Below are 16,182 nucleotides of genomic sequence, written 5' to 3' on the forward strand. Positions count from 1 at the left end.
CCTTTGTGATGGCACTCTGAACCTCCCCATCGGTGAAGGTAAGTGGTGCGCAGTCTTTTGGCATTTTGCGCAGGGTGCAGTGTAAACTGCCGGCTAAAATAGCTCGCGCACTTCTTCGGATCTGAGGAGGCATGGCCATCGAATTGAATTTCAACCCGATCTTCATGTCTCCTCGGATTTGACAGGGCCTTGACAGTAGTCCAAAGCTTACTTACACCGGTGGAGAGGTTGCAGGACTTCAGGTGCTCTTTGTCCGCTTATGATGGTTTACCATTTGCCGAATCTCCAAATTGAGATTCCTTATTCGGGGATCACAGGGATCGGCATGGCGTAAGGTGTCGCGCTCGTTTGTTAGTACAGCTGCTTCGGCTGGGAAATTAGGGCGGAGTTCCGCGATTCTTCCAGCCGGTATGAAGTGAGCAGTAGCAGCAGCGATCACCTTGCGGAATTGACGCTCGCCAACGCTCGCCGTAGAAATGGGTAGTGCGTTGAAGGTGCTCTCGGTAAATTCTGTGAAGCCGACCCAGTTAGCTTTGTTAAAGTTAACAAAAGTGCGGTCGTCCACAGAAATAAAGTCGGAGGTTTCTCGACCGAGGTCAGATTGGGAGTCATGCTGTCTGTGTGAGCTCCATAGGGCCGTGGAGGTCTTATCTTGGCCCCGCGCCTGGAGTGGCGGCGCAGTGCGCGAACATGGTGCAGGTTGCACAGCCGTTGAGGCAGATGTCGCAGTATTGCGTTGACAGCATGGGGCCACGTAACTCGTGGTCCACTCCCTGTGTGTCTGAAGGCCTGGACAGGTCTTACGATGGCTCCATCCATTGCATGTATTGCACCTAACCGAGGTGGAGTTTGGATGGAGCTTACTAGCGCAAACGCAGCAATAAAATTCCTCGGGGCACGGGTTTGACTCAATGCCAGCACGGGTCAGGAGGATACGGAGCAACCCTGCTGCTAGGCGTTGCTCCAATGACGACAAACTTAATCTAGAACTTGCCGATCCAAACAGGGCTAGATCGCCGAAATAACAGCCCTTGGCCGAATAAAATCCGGGTCAATTCCGGTTCCGTAGAACCGGCTGTTGTGGGAATTGAAACGGAAAAGGTCGACGACGCCAGCCAGCTGCTAAGTGATGTCGCTATAAGAGAGCAGCGAGATACCCCAGAAGCTTAGATGCGTGCAGATTAATCTGCATTGATCCCAGCTCAATTTAAGAGCCCTGGGTGAACCAAAACAAAATCAAAGGGCTAAATAGCAGTAGTTACAACATGTTTTACAAACAAAATGAAGGTAAGAGGACGTGCATCTCAATAAGATTAACAGAGGAGAACAGCAAGGAGAACATTCTAATAGGGTATGACGCCAACGCAAGACGCACCATATGGAGAAGCTCCGCTGTCGACAGAAGCAAGAAGTCTGGTTGTTGATGACTGGAGATTGTCCGAGGAACCATCCCTGTCGGATCACTCCTGGATAGTTTTCAACATTTGCGAGAAACCCAATACTCCCCTCTAATATCGAAACCCCAGAAGAACAGCATAGGATAAATTTATCAAGATAGCCTAAAAAAAAAAGCTCTGAAAATAGCAAATACTTGAGAAAAGACTTCAATGAAAGTTATAGAACCAAAGTTTGGCAACCTTATAAAGACATCTTGAAGCAATACAAAAAGCAGTCAGAAAAGCAAAAGCGGACTCATGGAAATCTTTATGCACATCGATAGAAAGCTGCAAAGAATACGCAAGACTGAGTAAGATATTGTCCAGGGAACATATCAATATACTTTACTTAAAGACGAAGGACGGTGCGTGGATTTCCTCCACAGAAGAATCCCTAGAGGAACTCAATGAAAATGCACTTCCCTGGAAACCAGCAAAACGCATTGGAGGTACAACCGGAACTACTTGCGAGGACCAATATGACCGCGTAATAAGCAAGGAGAAGATTATATACGCTATAAACAGCTTCTTGCCATTTAAAGCGGTAGGCCCGGATGGGATTATTCCCATAATGATGCAGAAGCTAAAGGACCCAATGTTTCCAAGGCTAGAAAAGATATATTAGGCCAGCATCCAACTATACTACATACCGAGAAACTGGAAAAGAGTCAAAGTGATGTCGAATGCACAATATGCATACATAAAGGGTCGATTAACCGAAACTTCCCTACTACAAGTGATTAATGTAATTGAAGTCACTACATTACAAGCATTATTATACAATGGCGGCCTTTCTTGACGTAGAAGGGGCCTTTAACAATATATGTTTTGCAGATAGACACCTGGCGGTGTCGATACCAAACTGAATCGGAAGATTAACATTCAAAAACGAATAAATAAAGGGAATGTGGCCTACTACACTTGCAAAAGAATATTAAGCTGTCATTAGACCAATTCTAACGTATGGAGCACTGGTTTGATGGCCAGCATTAAAGAAACAGTATAATATCAGAAAACTAAATGAAATATGATGCACTCAATACATTCCTAAATCAGCTGCCCATAGACGTGTATGCATTGAAAGTGGTAGCAAGCTCTGCTATTACAATTAAGGAATTAGGAGGATGGAACCGCAAAGCAGACTACATATCCTCCCAAGTTTAGATTTCAATAGTCACTTTCAGGTGGGGATTCCCTCTAGACGTGAATGGAGAAGTGGTATAATAGGGGAGGATGATACTACCTCAATCTATACCGACGGATCCAAAATGGACTGCGTGGTAGGGGTGGGGGTATACTCTACCGATCTCGACACCTCTATCTCTATCACATCATTTAGCCAGTCTATATGATTTATTATTTTATATTTTTTTAATTATTTATTTTTTAAGTAACAATTATATTGCATGTAAACTCATGTTGTATTATATTATATTGAAATTACGAAGTTACAGTTCTTATTTCACAAGAAAAAGCGATTAGAATGTTCGTATTTATCGAAATAAAATAAGTCTAAAAACGTTAATTACCAGATTATAAAAACTAGTTTATCAAAAGTACTTTCACAACTTAGATGTTAGATTTCGCCAATTTTCTAATAATCATTAAATTCAGAATAATACAACTTATGATCAGCTGGCCCTTCCAAACTCGGGAAAATTATTCACTCTCTATTTGCAAGAATCACAGGTGTAGAAATATTTGCAAGTGCCTGCAAAATTGTATAATAAAGCAGGTAAATAAGAGCTAAGTTCTAATGTAACCCAACATTATACTCTAGAAATTTGCAAGGATCAAAGCCAAAATTTTTAGGTGTTGGCAGAACTTTAAAATAAAAATGTTGCGTAGGACTCAACATGCCATATTCGATTACAATCATGTTGGGTATTTATACAACATTCTACTATGAAACAAAATGTTTCTGGTGAGAATAAAATGACTCCGAAAGGAGGCAACCCCTCGAACCAAAAACAAACAAGAGTACCAGTATTTTCTTTTGATCACCGAAACTCTTGCCAGTCAGTAAGCTAGTACGTAAGCTATTCAGTCTACACCTTTAACACTCAACAAGTAAATTAGGAAGGTAACACTGTACTGTGCTAGTTGATTAGGGAGTGCTTTTAAATATGGAGAGGGAGTACTCAACGACTTCCTGGACATCGAAAGCGGCCTTGACAACGCAAATGTAACGTACCTTAAATTTATTTGATATATATTATTTCTAGAACTGGAACTAATAATTATGTAAATAAATATTACATTATTACAATTTCTAATAGTCTCATCAGAAAAGCATTACTAACTTAATTGTTACATTTGCAACGGCAATGGAGTGAATAAACCAAACTGTTTATTATAATTAAATATTTACCATCCAGTTTTGTATTCATGTTGTTCAGACTTTTTGTACACCAGGCAATAAACTCGGTCTCATAATCATCTCGTTTATTGTTAGGGGCGGTGGCGCGGCAAGACCCAATGTTTGACTGATTTTTGGTCAAGGCTCTTCTATCAGCGCCAATACCTCCATCAACATTATTTCCAATAGCTCTTAGTAGAGTTTTATTAGGTGGACCTGGTTTTCCTGCATTGTTACTTGGTTGTTGGTTGTTGTTTTTAGAACTTTTACCATTTTGGGTTCCAGCACTTTGCATAATAGACACAGTTTGACTTTTACGTAAGTTACGTGAAGCATTTTGCTGCTGGTTTGCAATTGGCCCACTAGCAGTAATGGTTGCGTTGCCGGCAGAAGCGGATGATGACAGTTTTTGTTGTCCGGTTGAAGATTGTTTACTTATAGTATTGTTTATAGAGCTAAAGGCTACGGGAAGTCCTCCACCAGAATTGCTATTAGCAGTAACCGCAGCACTAAATTTGATAGGTTCTTCCCAGAAACCAGTTGTGCTTGTTGATCCCCAAACTTTTGTGCTTGACCATATAGCCGAAATATTATTGGAGCCACCACCTGCATTACTAGTTGCACTCATGGCAGCTGTGACTTGCTGCTGTTCCTGTTCTTTGCGACGCTGCATCTCAATCTGTTCATTGGCTAATCGCTTAGCTTCTTCTGCTTGTATTTCCGCAAAACTTTTAACGGGGACGTCCTTTACAGGTGCGTTCCATTTTAACATGGAATCAAATGCTTCAACAGCAGCGGTAGCGCTAGCACGAACTCGTTTGAGAAACATTTCCATTTGACGCTGTTCCATTTGGCGTTCGCGTCTTTCAGCTTTTTGTATTTCAGCTAGACATGGCCCACCTTTCAATGAAGCTGAATTACTTTGAGTAGACCATGGTGCAACCGAAGATTGTATACGTTGATTTTCTTTAAAAGGTTTTGAAGTTGTTGAATCCACTGATTCGGCTAAACCAGAAGAATTATTTGCATTGGTGTTATTTCCCAACATTGCTTGTCGCCGCTGAGCATGAATCTGATGCTGTCGTTCTTTTTCTTCAAGCATTTGTCGACGCTTTTCATCATCTAATTGTTGTTGGCGGCGTTTTTCCTCATCTGCTTGCTGACGTTTCTTGTCTTCCTTCTGCCGACGCTTATCGTCGGCTTGATCTCTACGTCGATCGTCTTCATTTTTTTTGCTACAAGCACTATCCTCAGACACCTTTAAGTTCTTACTGGTTACTATGCTTTGCTTAATTGCACGTTTTGTACTACCATTATGCTGTTTACCGACAGTTTCATCTTTGAGTTGTTTGGTCATAGGTGATGCTGTTGGCAGTATCACTGTTGGTGAGTTCTGCTGCTGAATTTCTGTTGGTGTATCAGCACGTTTATCAGGAGTAGTAGTGAGCTTCTTGGGCGGTTCATCATTTACGCTGGAATGATCTTGCCTAGCAGGCGTAGGTAGTACATTCGAAGATTTATGATTTTCATAGTTTATGGGTTCACATTCCACTTGCTGTAGTGATTTTATCTGATCACCTTGAGTGTGCTCCAAAGTGGGTAAATCCCACATAGATGCTGGAATAATTTTTTGTGGATGTTGTTCCGTCTGTTGCTGAATTTCTTGTGTCATATTATTGGCATTGGCGGGGTTAGAGTTACAAACCGACGCAACTGTCATTGGGATTCCTACCAATAAATTATTTTGCCACTCATTGGGAGATTGATGTGAAGCTCGAATAGCTACTGACGGTAGCCATGAAAGTGCGAGAGAATTGTTTTGACCTAAAGAATTTCTGGCAACTAACAACTGTGCTTCATTCAGAAAATCAGAATTAGGAGTGCCAATGAACTCTTGAGGTTTCGGATTTGGAAGCATAGGTTGATCACTATGATTTGAAGGTAAAAACATTCCCATGTTAAAATTATTAAGTAACTCATTTCCCGCTTGGTCCTCAATTACACGATTAAGTTTTCCAGAACTACTATTTTCCACGACAGTTGGCAACACATTTGCAAATGGATTATTATTAAATACAGTTTGAATAGGCTGTGGGTGCTGTTGTGTTCTCAGAAGGAAGTCATCTTGTTCCAAAAACGTATTCGGTGGCGGCTGCTGTGGAACATTTGGATATCCTGTAGTTCCAGTGCCACTAAACACTAGATCATTTTTGGCACCATCTATAATGTCATACATTTGGTTTGTGGCCCCCGAATGATTCATAGCCGCTAATGAATTACTTAAACCAGACCTATTTGGCAAATATTCTACATACAGTTGCATCTTTTGTCGTACCACAGCTTCCTTTTCTGAAGGTGTTAGTTGTTGAAAACATTCGTTCTCCGAAAATTCGTTATATATCAACATCTCATGGTGACGTATCATCTGTAAGTACATATTGGAAACATCAACAGGTATAATATTTTTGACATTGCCGCTTAAAAAATCAGCTGAGGGACTCAAATTGCTTTTAATTTGATCACGTTGTTGTTGTTGTCGTTCAGCTTGCTGATGAGTCTGTTGCTTTAGGCTGTAATCTCCAGTTGTTTGGGGCTTTTGGGCTTGCCCTAGTGCAGGAGGATTAGCTAAATGCATGTTATCTAAATTTGGTATTAAATGGCTATGAGTAAAAGGCATATTATCATTACAAATCTTTATCAATTCCCCCAGAGAACGGAAGTGCGTATCACAAAATCGGCGTACAAACAAATTCTCATTAAAGTAGCCAGCTCGATACCACTCAGTCATTTCGATCGCTGTGAATGGACCTTGAACTTTTGATTGAGGATCTCTATAATACCAAAGGTCAGTTGGTCCTGCTGTTAAGGTTGTAGAATTTATACCGTGAGAAGAATGACCAACTGATGAAATATTTGCTGCTGCAGCAGCTGCCAGTTGCTGCTGTTGCATGTGATGATGCTGCATTGTAGCGTGATCCACTACTACTCCTCCACCGAAAAGTTGTATGCCCTTGTGTAGACCATCGGTGAGGACTGGTGCTAAAGTCGGAGAAACCGAGACTGGACCTTCGTTCGGCTGACGCGGTGGTTGCTTAAGCATGGCAGCTACAGTTGTAAAGGCATTAGGAGCACATAAGTTATTAGCTGCAGGAGTGTGTGGTGCTACGGTGACCTGTACTGGTAAAGGTGGAGCGTCCTGTTTTATTACATTTAAGTCATTATTATCACTAATACCGATGGTATCATCTTCCATAATCAGTTTTTCGATCATATTATCAGTAACTTCCCTCATACGATCTGACAGATCACGATGAACACTGCCACTACCGTCAGTAGTAGTATTAATTTTATTAGCCGCGTTGTGAATGCTGTAATAAGAATTTGAAGATGTAACTGTTGTGAGTGTTACATCTCTACTACACATGTCCGAGTTTTGTGGGTTTTGTTGTGTTTGAGGTGAAGCATGTTTTTTCGTATCTGGTTTTTGTTCAATAGCCTCCGACTTTGATTCTGAGGACTTTTCACTAGGCAGTTCTATTAAACTCTCTACAGGTGTACATGAAGGAGAGTGTTCAGAAGAGTCAGACAAATTGCTTTTGTTTTCAAGAGATGCTGTTGTCCTCCCTGTTGAAGTTTCTGAGGATTTGCTGTCTCTCACGCTACTCCCTTCATTATTGCGTGCAGAACTTTCACTGCTGCAATCACTTTTTTTTCGACTTTGTTTCTCATTAATTTCATTTTCTGTATCGTCCACAGAACCGTGAAACGCTCCACTTGAATCAAATGTTCCACCGCCCTCCAATGGGTTTTCCATAGCCCATTCCGGCAAATTGTCTTCTCCGTCTCCACCTGAAGAGTTACCTATACCAGCACTATGACTATTCCATTGAGAAGAACGTACTAACGGTGTACTTAAACCAGATAAGATGTTCAAAGTTCGACCGGAAGCTTGATTGCCGCTAAAACCGTTTGACGAATTCTGTGCCGCTTTTGCCGAACTGCTAATATAGCCTCCACGTTCGTTCACAGTAGTTATGGTAGAATAAGAACGTTGCATTGTCAAATTATGTCCGCTACCGCTATACCCCATATCAGTTATATTGGACGATGCTATATCTTCGTCACGCCAACTTGTCGAACGCCCTATTAATTGATTAAAAATATATTTGGTGCAATCCGAAAGGGATTTATTATTATATACCCCAACGATGTGTTACTGCGAAATTACCGCCTGTGCCAGTATTACCACGCCAACCTTCAGTACTGCCCAAGCCGCTGCTAGGAGCATCACCCGAGCCATCCTCATTGCGATTACGACGCCAATTTTCCAAGTTTCTAGGGTGACTACAAAATTCTTTTCGTGGACTTAAAGTTGGAGTACCACTCCAGTCCGAACTTGAGCTGATGCCACACATGTTGCTGCCCCCTATGCTCGAAGAATCGCCTCCCCCATTCCGTTCTGGCCACCCGCGTTCAGTCTATTCAAAGATAAACAAAGTAATTTCAAATATGGAAATAATTTGTTTCCTTATCTACAAGTTGTTACCTTCAACGGTATTGACCGTGGATCATCTTCGCCGAACATTGCAACTGGTCGTTGGTAGATTTGATGATAATTGGGCTTACCACGCATCCGACCACGATCTACCGAGCCCCCTCTTCCCCCACCTCTTGTAGAGTTATTGAAACCAACTGGTGATCGTTGCATCCATGAAGGCCGTTGCTATAATTTAATAATAATTAAAAGCTCGTGTTACACATACACAAAAAGTTCCCTAAACTGTCGAATCTGACATATTATAAATGCATAATGTATCCAAACACAGCACCGTATGACGAATTCACATAAGCTACGGCCAGAAACAAAGGAGATTTCGCGGATAATTAAAATATTACACGATATATACTAATATAACCAATTATCATTTTAAGGACTTAAACCCCACCCACGTCCAATAGAAAAAATATATACTACCACATTTACTTGTACATTCCAACCGCAAATCAAATTACACGAAGTCCAAAGAAAGCATTCAAAAACATTACTAATGGACGGTAATAATTTGCAATATAAATTATGAATTAAAGATTAGTATGTAGTCTAGTTGTGGTTATCAGTACTATCATATACCAAGTCAATTCCCACAATAGCCGGTTCTACGTTACGATTGTACCCGGATTTAACCCAGCTAAGTTTTATATTGCCGATTTATCCGTTTGGTTGGGTAAGTTTCAGGTTCAGTTTGCTATCATTGCAGCAACACCTAGCAGCAGGGTTTATCCACATTTTCTTAATCTACGCTGGCATTAAGTTCAGTCCGGACCTGGCGGAATTTTTCTGTTGTGTTTGCGCCAAAAAGCTCCGCCTTTGATTATTGCAAATTGCGAGAGTATGAATATTCGGGCCGAACTTAGATATAGAACTAAAGATATCAAAAATTTCCAATCTTGGGGAGTGAAAAGAGAAAAAGTTCCAAATTTTCACCAAATATAAAATATAATAATAATAACCAAGGTTGAAACTAATTCATAAAAAAATAGATTGATAGATTAACTTTCTTTTTATTTTGTAACCCCAGTCTCAAACACGAGATTGAAAAATAGAAAAACAAAGACCCGACTGTCCGGGGAATTATAAAATTACATTTAAACTACTTATATTTTATCATTTTTAATTCTGATTTTGGAATAATTTTCAATTCTCACTATTAAATTAAAAAATAAAATTCTCAATTTTTAATCCGAAAAATTTATTAAAAATTCAAATTTCAATTTCTAATCCCAACATCGGAATTAAAAATTTATAGAACTAAAAATTTTGGTTTTAAAAAATTCGCCTGATAATAACACATTTTGGGCCGCTCTCGTTTTACATAAAGGCATAAATTATTAATATATAAATACTTACTGTTGTAACAGGTGGCACCTGTGGCAGCAGTTCCTCATCTGTGCTTGGTGTAAGAGCTAGTGGCAACTGCGCCTTCTCAACAAATATCTTCTTAAACGTTGGTAGTATTTCAGGCATGTTATAGTTTTTATCGAATAATGACAGCATTTCTTCACGGCCATAACGGAATTCTGGAAATGTATTTCGTGGAGCTAAAGCATAAGAAAATGGACTAATAACTGGTGATGACACACTTGAAGTTATTCCAAATGATTGATGACCACTTCCATTACCACCGTTGTTTGAATTGGATGAAGTGGACATCACGGCACCTCCACCAGCAGTGCTTCCACTAGACAGCATACTAGAACTAGTGCTATCCGCAGACATGTTACGGAGCCATTCGGGACCAAATTTCATTGAGTCTGTCATTTTTGCAGAAGTGGAAATTAATATTCGTAAATATTATTTGTGTAAAACAGCAGGTATATGGTTAAAGCTTCTGATCAATTACGGCACACACTGTTTGCTGCAAATAATAGACATTGGTCAATGAGTAACCCAAAAAATAATTAAAGCAGAAGCCATTACAACAGAACATTAGTTTCTCTTTTTTTCTCCTATCCGTTTTAATAAGCAATAATTTTAGTACAAATTTACATATCTTGATGAAACTTGGTACACACGTTTCTTAATATCATGAGAATTTATTACATATTCAGCGGTGTTACAGAATCCAAGACAGATTTGATAAATTAAAAATACTGAATTAAGTCTACTTAATTGTACAATAAGTTGCGCTAATTTAGCTTTTATTTTATTGCAACGAAAAAATTAAAAGGAAGATATTAGAGCTCACAGTAATCCACTTGATGCACCATAATTGTATGTTTGCATATGTCCATACTTACATTACAGATTTATATCACATTACCGACTGAATAAAGACGTATTTTGGTGTTAAATTGCGTTTATTACATTTTGTAAATCCTCTTAAAATATCTGGATTTTTTCCACAAACTCAATAATTATGACATTTTGTGTTTTATTCTTATCAAAACCGATAAAATTGGTTTTTGGACACCCAAAACAGACACAATTTCTGTTTCGAATGTTAAACCAATAATATCTGTATTAATGACACCTACTACATTTTTTTTATCGTTTTTAATTCTGATTGCGACAACTATTAGATTCTACAACACCCCTGATTAAAAGATTCTGAACATTGCCACACACACTAACCGTCGTTCACCCAAGCACAACTGAAATCGGATCGTGGGACCGTATTGTACGATTCCCACAAAAGCCGGTTCTACGATACCGGTCAAGGGCTGTAATTTCGAGGATGGGTAAGTAAAAAATCAAAGCTTTCATCATTATTAGATCAACACCAAGCAGCGGGCTTGCTCCGTATCCTCCTGACCCGTGCTGGCATTGAGCCCAACCCGAGCTCGATGGAATTTTTCTTCTGCGTTTGCGTTAAAAAGCTCCATTATAATATCGCCTCGATAAGAAGCAATTCTTCAATGGTTGGAGCCATATTAAGACCTTTTCAGGTCTTAAGACTCATGGGGAGTGGTCAACACTTAGTTCGCGCAATGCGCCGCCACTCCAGCCGAGTGGTCAACACGGAACCCAACCTGCATCTCGCTCCAATTCCCGTGCGAGGTTCACAAGGAAACTCCTGTGTCAGACCGTAATACGTCGGATATCACATCAGTGAGACGCAATTCCTCCACTGGTTAGTGTCATTTCTCGACGTGTTCCGGCCTGCGCACCACACGTGAGTGAAGTCTGTCATATGTTGTCCCGTGCTGTAGGAGTCTGCCCTTGCAACAACCACCCATAGCGTCGCCAAACCACCCCCAAGTGTGACAACCGTACCTACGGGTAATGCAGCTGAAATAACCACCACCTGCACACAACTCCCTCACTCCCAGGATCACTATAACTTTATCGCGACAAACCCGACTTCTACAATTGAACTGCAACGGATTATCGAGCAAGATCGAGATAGCTGATTTTATGCGATTGCATTGATCGCGAGCGAGACAATGGTGGTGGCCTAAACAGATGGTGGCCGGACTAGATAGACAATTCGACATTCTGCACACTGACTGACGAAGATAATCTCGGTAGAAAAACCCTTTGAGCCCAAAACTCTCTCCTGCCAAATCCACGATCACCCTATTTACGAACTGGGCGATGGAGTGGACTGGATCCCAACATTTCCGTCGATGACGTTAAAATTCCGACGAATTATAACCCTGAAACATACAAGGCATTCGGACGACCGACCTTGTAGAGTCAGGAAACTTAATACACCAAAAAAAATTAAAAATAATAAAATAAAAATTCATAATCCATAAATTCCTCCAGCAATATACAAACGTTTTGCAGATTGCTGAAAATAAAAATACATTGTATATAAACCGCCTATAATATGAACGAACTATAAAATCCTAATATATAAAAATTCAGTGTCCGTGTGTATGTTCCGAATGAACTCAAAAACGAATCAACTGATATTCATGAAAGTTGACATATATATGTAATTTGGTCCAACTTAAGTTATTATTTAAATTAATGGTCTCAATAACTAATAATCAATAATAAATTGATCATCAACGTTGATTGTTGTTATATTATATATGAATAATATAGAAAGTTTGTACGTATGCTTCTTATAAACTCTGAAACGGCTGGACCGATTTCAATGAAATTTTTCGGGAGAGCTTTAAGTTGGCCAGCGAGTGATCCTATAAGGTTTGGTGGCGATCGAAAATTAAAAAAAAAAAATATTTTTTGATGTCAATGACATTTTTTTTTACTGCTGATATGTTATTGTTTTTTACACAATTCTGTTGACGAGTGGGTCGTGTATTATATATTTATGTTATTTAATTAAACATATTGGAGTATAATAAAGTATAATGAATGATATTGAAGTATAAACAATATGACCATGTAATTTAACTAAAATTGTCGCGAAGAGTGAGCAATTACTAACAGATGAACAAAATACTATTTACAATCGGATTAGGCTTGTTGTCAGATAATTTCAGCACTATTGTAAACCGTTCCCATAACGGTCGGGTCTACGTAACCGGAACGGACACGGATTTTTTCCGGCCAAGGACTGTCAACTCGACAAAATTCTGCCGCTACAACAACAACAGCACTATTGTACACGGAAAAAAAAATTAATTGGCAGTATTTTTCCAGACAAACAAAATATAATAATACTTTAATCAAAACTGTTTATATAATCGGGCTATATTGGCAGTAAAAAATACCGACATTAATTTCGATATTTATATTTTTACTATATTAAACAGCTTACTCAAATATAATTTAATTGCACCTTAGCCACAGCAAAGCGTGGCTTGGGTCTTCTAGTATAATATATTTTTATACTCTTGCAACATGTTGCTACAGAGTATAATAATAACGGTTGTTTGTATCATTTAAAACAAGGATAATCATATAATCAGGATGACGATACAATTAGAATTACGAGTGACTGTCTGTCTGTCCGTCACCTGTAACTTGAGTAAAATTTGAGACATCGAAATGAAACTCAAAACACGTTTTTTCCTTGGCACTGGAGCACCTGTGGGAAATGTTGGAAAAATGAGCGTGGCCCCGTCATCTACGTGGTTTAATGTACATATTATATCTTAACCCATTCAAGCCATAATAAAAAATTTCGCTCAAGACAAATCCACTAAGCACCCCTGCCGACAATGTAAAAATGGATGAAACCTGATGATAACACCGCCCACTCCCCCTATAATGCTTCTGTTAGAAGCTATTAAAAAACGAAATAAATCAATAAATGCGTCAGAAGCATAAAATTTTAAACTCGAGATCATAGGAGAAAACTGTATATGGACCGCTGCCAAATTTGTCGCTGTTCGTGGCGCCGCCTTCATTTAGATGAAAACCCATATCCCGAGACCTGCTCGACCGATTTCAACCAAAGTCGACCAAAAATTATCTAAAGCAGTTCCTATGGCGAACTTTTATTTTTTATTTATAAAATATCGGTCAATCTATGATATATTATAAAACTCACGAGAGAATCCTTATCTGATAATAATATGCCCGTGTACCAAAAATGGGCTGAAGCGGATTAATATTTCTCTTAGTCCCCATATACCTATTAGAAAAATTTTCAAACTTCCGGGTGACTTATACCGCAAATACCGATCAATGACATATGTGAATTATCTTAATGAAATTGAAAGAGCGTGTTTTTCTAATAACAATGTATCTTTGTGCATAAAATTGATTAAATCGGGTGAAAACTTGTCCTTGTAGCTATTTAACTAATATCAGAATTTTAAAACATTCGATTGACATTGTCCCGCATACATATATTGATGATGTGTGAGGTACCTTAATGAAACTTAGAGATTATCATTTTATCTTAATAATAAGTGGTAATAAATGAAAGCATTTCAATACTACCCCTATCTATCATATACCTGACATTGGACACCGAATTACCCAAACCCCCATATATTACATAGGTATAATGATTATCGTTATTCTAAAAAAAACCCTAACCGACATATTTAGCAGACAGTGTATGAGTTATACATTTTATATTTATAAAATTGCTTGAAGATATGTTCTTGAATATACCTGTAATGTCAAAAGTTATTGAAATTAGCCCAGACCTTTACTGCCCGCAATATACCCTATATAATGATTTCCGACTTCCCACCTGTCTTTAAAACGTTTAGGTTGGTCAAAATGCTTACTTAAAAATTATGTGGTTTAGTGCTGAACATGAATGGAATTGGTTTAGAACTTGGTCCAAACTTCATGTCCCTAATATCATCACTTCCGATCTTCTGGTTGACGTTTTGCCCATTAACTCAATATATTAAATTAAGCCTTTTGGTTGGCTTATGTCAGATATATCTTTTTTGAAGATGATTTTATTATAATTTTCGCTGACGGGAGGTAAACTATAGTTATAAAACTAATTGAGTCTATGACCAATAATATAATACAAATTTGATTGTATAACATTCAGTTTCGTCGAACAATGAAGTTGAATTCCTTCGCAAAATTTTATAATTGGAAGTTTTGCCAACACCCGAAGGTATTTCGCCAGATTTGATCCTTGCAAGTCGCAAGAGTATGAAATGTTCGAACGAAGTTAGTCCCTCCTTACTTGTTGTACTTATATTTATTACTACAAGACCCCGGCCACGCCTTGCTGTGGCTAAGGTATAATTAAATTATATTGAGTAAGCAGTTTAATTTAGTAAAATCTTATTATTAAAACTAATTTCAGCATTTTTTTCTGTCCATATAGCTCGAATACCGAGCCAGTTATGATTTAAAAATTTATTTTGTGAGACTTTGAAAATACGGGCAATTAATTAATTTTGTCCGTGTACAATAGTGCTGAAATTGGCTGGAAGTTTAGGGCATTTCGTATTTGGTTGCAGTTAATATATGAAATTTAAATTCTATTCTGAAACTTAACTCATAGTATACATATTTTATTATTATTAAATACTTACATTAAAATGAAATCATCACTGGTATTTTTAATATTACCGTCAAAGTCGGTACACTTAACTGTGGCGAGTAATTTTTAAAAATTAGTAAATTAGTGCGATAGAATTTGATTAGAGAACCACATTTCCGAACAAATGATGCTCTTTCAATATAGTCTATTGCTGTGAATGACGATGACACTCGTTACGTGCATTTTTTAAAATATGCAAAATTAAATGAATTTTTTCAATCTTTCTGAGACATTTTCTTAATATTTTTTTCCGTAAGAACCTTCTACAGAGTATTAGAAAACTACAAAAAAAAAAAAAACAGCCAAACCGGTCTAGCCGTTCTCAAGTTATGCCGTGACAACGGGAAACGGATTTCATTTTTATACGTACAGCGCCCGGGCACAACAGTGCGTATGAGTGTGCGAACAAATTTTGTCTACCCGCTTTCGAGTCACCACCAATACCTACGATTTGTAATAATCTTTAAGCTTTTTATTGTGATTATTGCAGAATTTTCATTGAATTGGGGAGTGTATCTTTTGGGGCGTTGAAGCGTAACCAAAAAGGTAGAATGAATTGTAAAATTAATTGATTTAAATTAAAAAATATTTTTTTTTGCGCTTTCTAATAATTTATTGCCGAAACTTTGACCGAAAATAAAATTCACATTCATTCAGCGGCATACTGAATAATGTGCGAACGGTAAACGGTGATGGCGGTGCGAAACTCACAGCCGATTGATCGCGACAAGGAAATGTAACATGCAAGGTGAGTAATTGCGAGCAATGAATTTGTATAGTAATAGAATAATATATAAAGGCAAATAAAAAAATAAAATCTATATAAAAATAAATCAAATATACTGAAATGAAATGTATACAAACTTATATACAAAATAATAAAAGTAATTACAATATTAAGTTAAATAAGAGGAATAGAAAGTATACAAAATTACAAAAAGAAAAA

The 16,182-nt window shown here is 38.2% G+C and overlaps 1 protein-coding gene across 3 annotated transcripts in view; it reads right to left on the reverse strand.

The window, feature by feature from the left end:
- Positions 1-16,182, reverse strand: part of Gyf (GIGYF family protein Gyf) — a 33,619-nt gene that overhangs the window by 2,611 nt on the left and 14,826 nt on the right. For 2 of the 3 annotated variants that reach the window (XM_036376711.2, XM_036376713.2), the window contains exons 2-5: positions 9,704-10,211; positions 8,342-8,518; positions 7,997-8,273; positions 3,808-7,938 (exon numbers count right to left, since the gene is read on the reverse strand). In XM_036376711.2, coding sequence (XP_036232604.1) covers positions 3,808-7,938; positions 7,997-8,273; positions 8,342-8,518; positions 9,704-10,114 — 4,996 coding nt within the window. In that variant the 5' untranslated portion in view covers positions 10,115-10,211. The remainder of the gene's footprint in view (positions 1-3,807; positions 7,939-7,996; positions 8,274-8,341; positions 8,519-9,703; positions 10,212-16,182) is intronic. The other variant, XM_036376714.2, reaches the window with a different exon arrangement.

Source organism: Bactrocera oleae, chromosome X (genome assembly GCF_042242935.1).
Source record: "Bactrocera oleae isolate idBacOlea1 chromosome X, idBacOlea1, whole genome shotgun sequence".
Classification (NCBI taxonomy): Eukaryota; Metazoa; Arthropoda; class Insecta; order Diptera; family Tephritidae; genus Bactrocera; species Bactrocera oleae.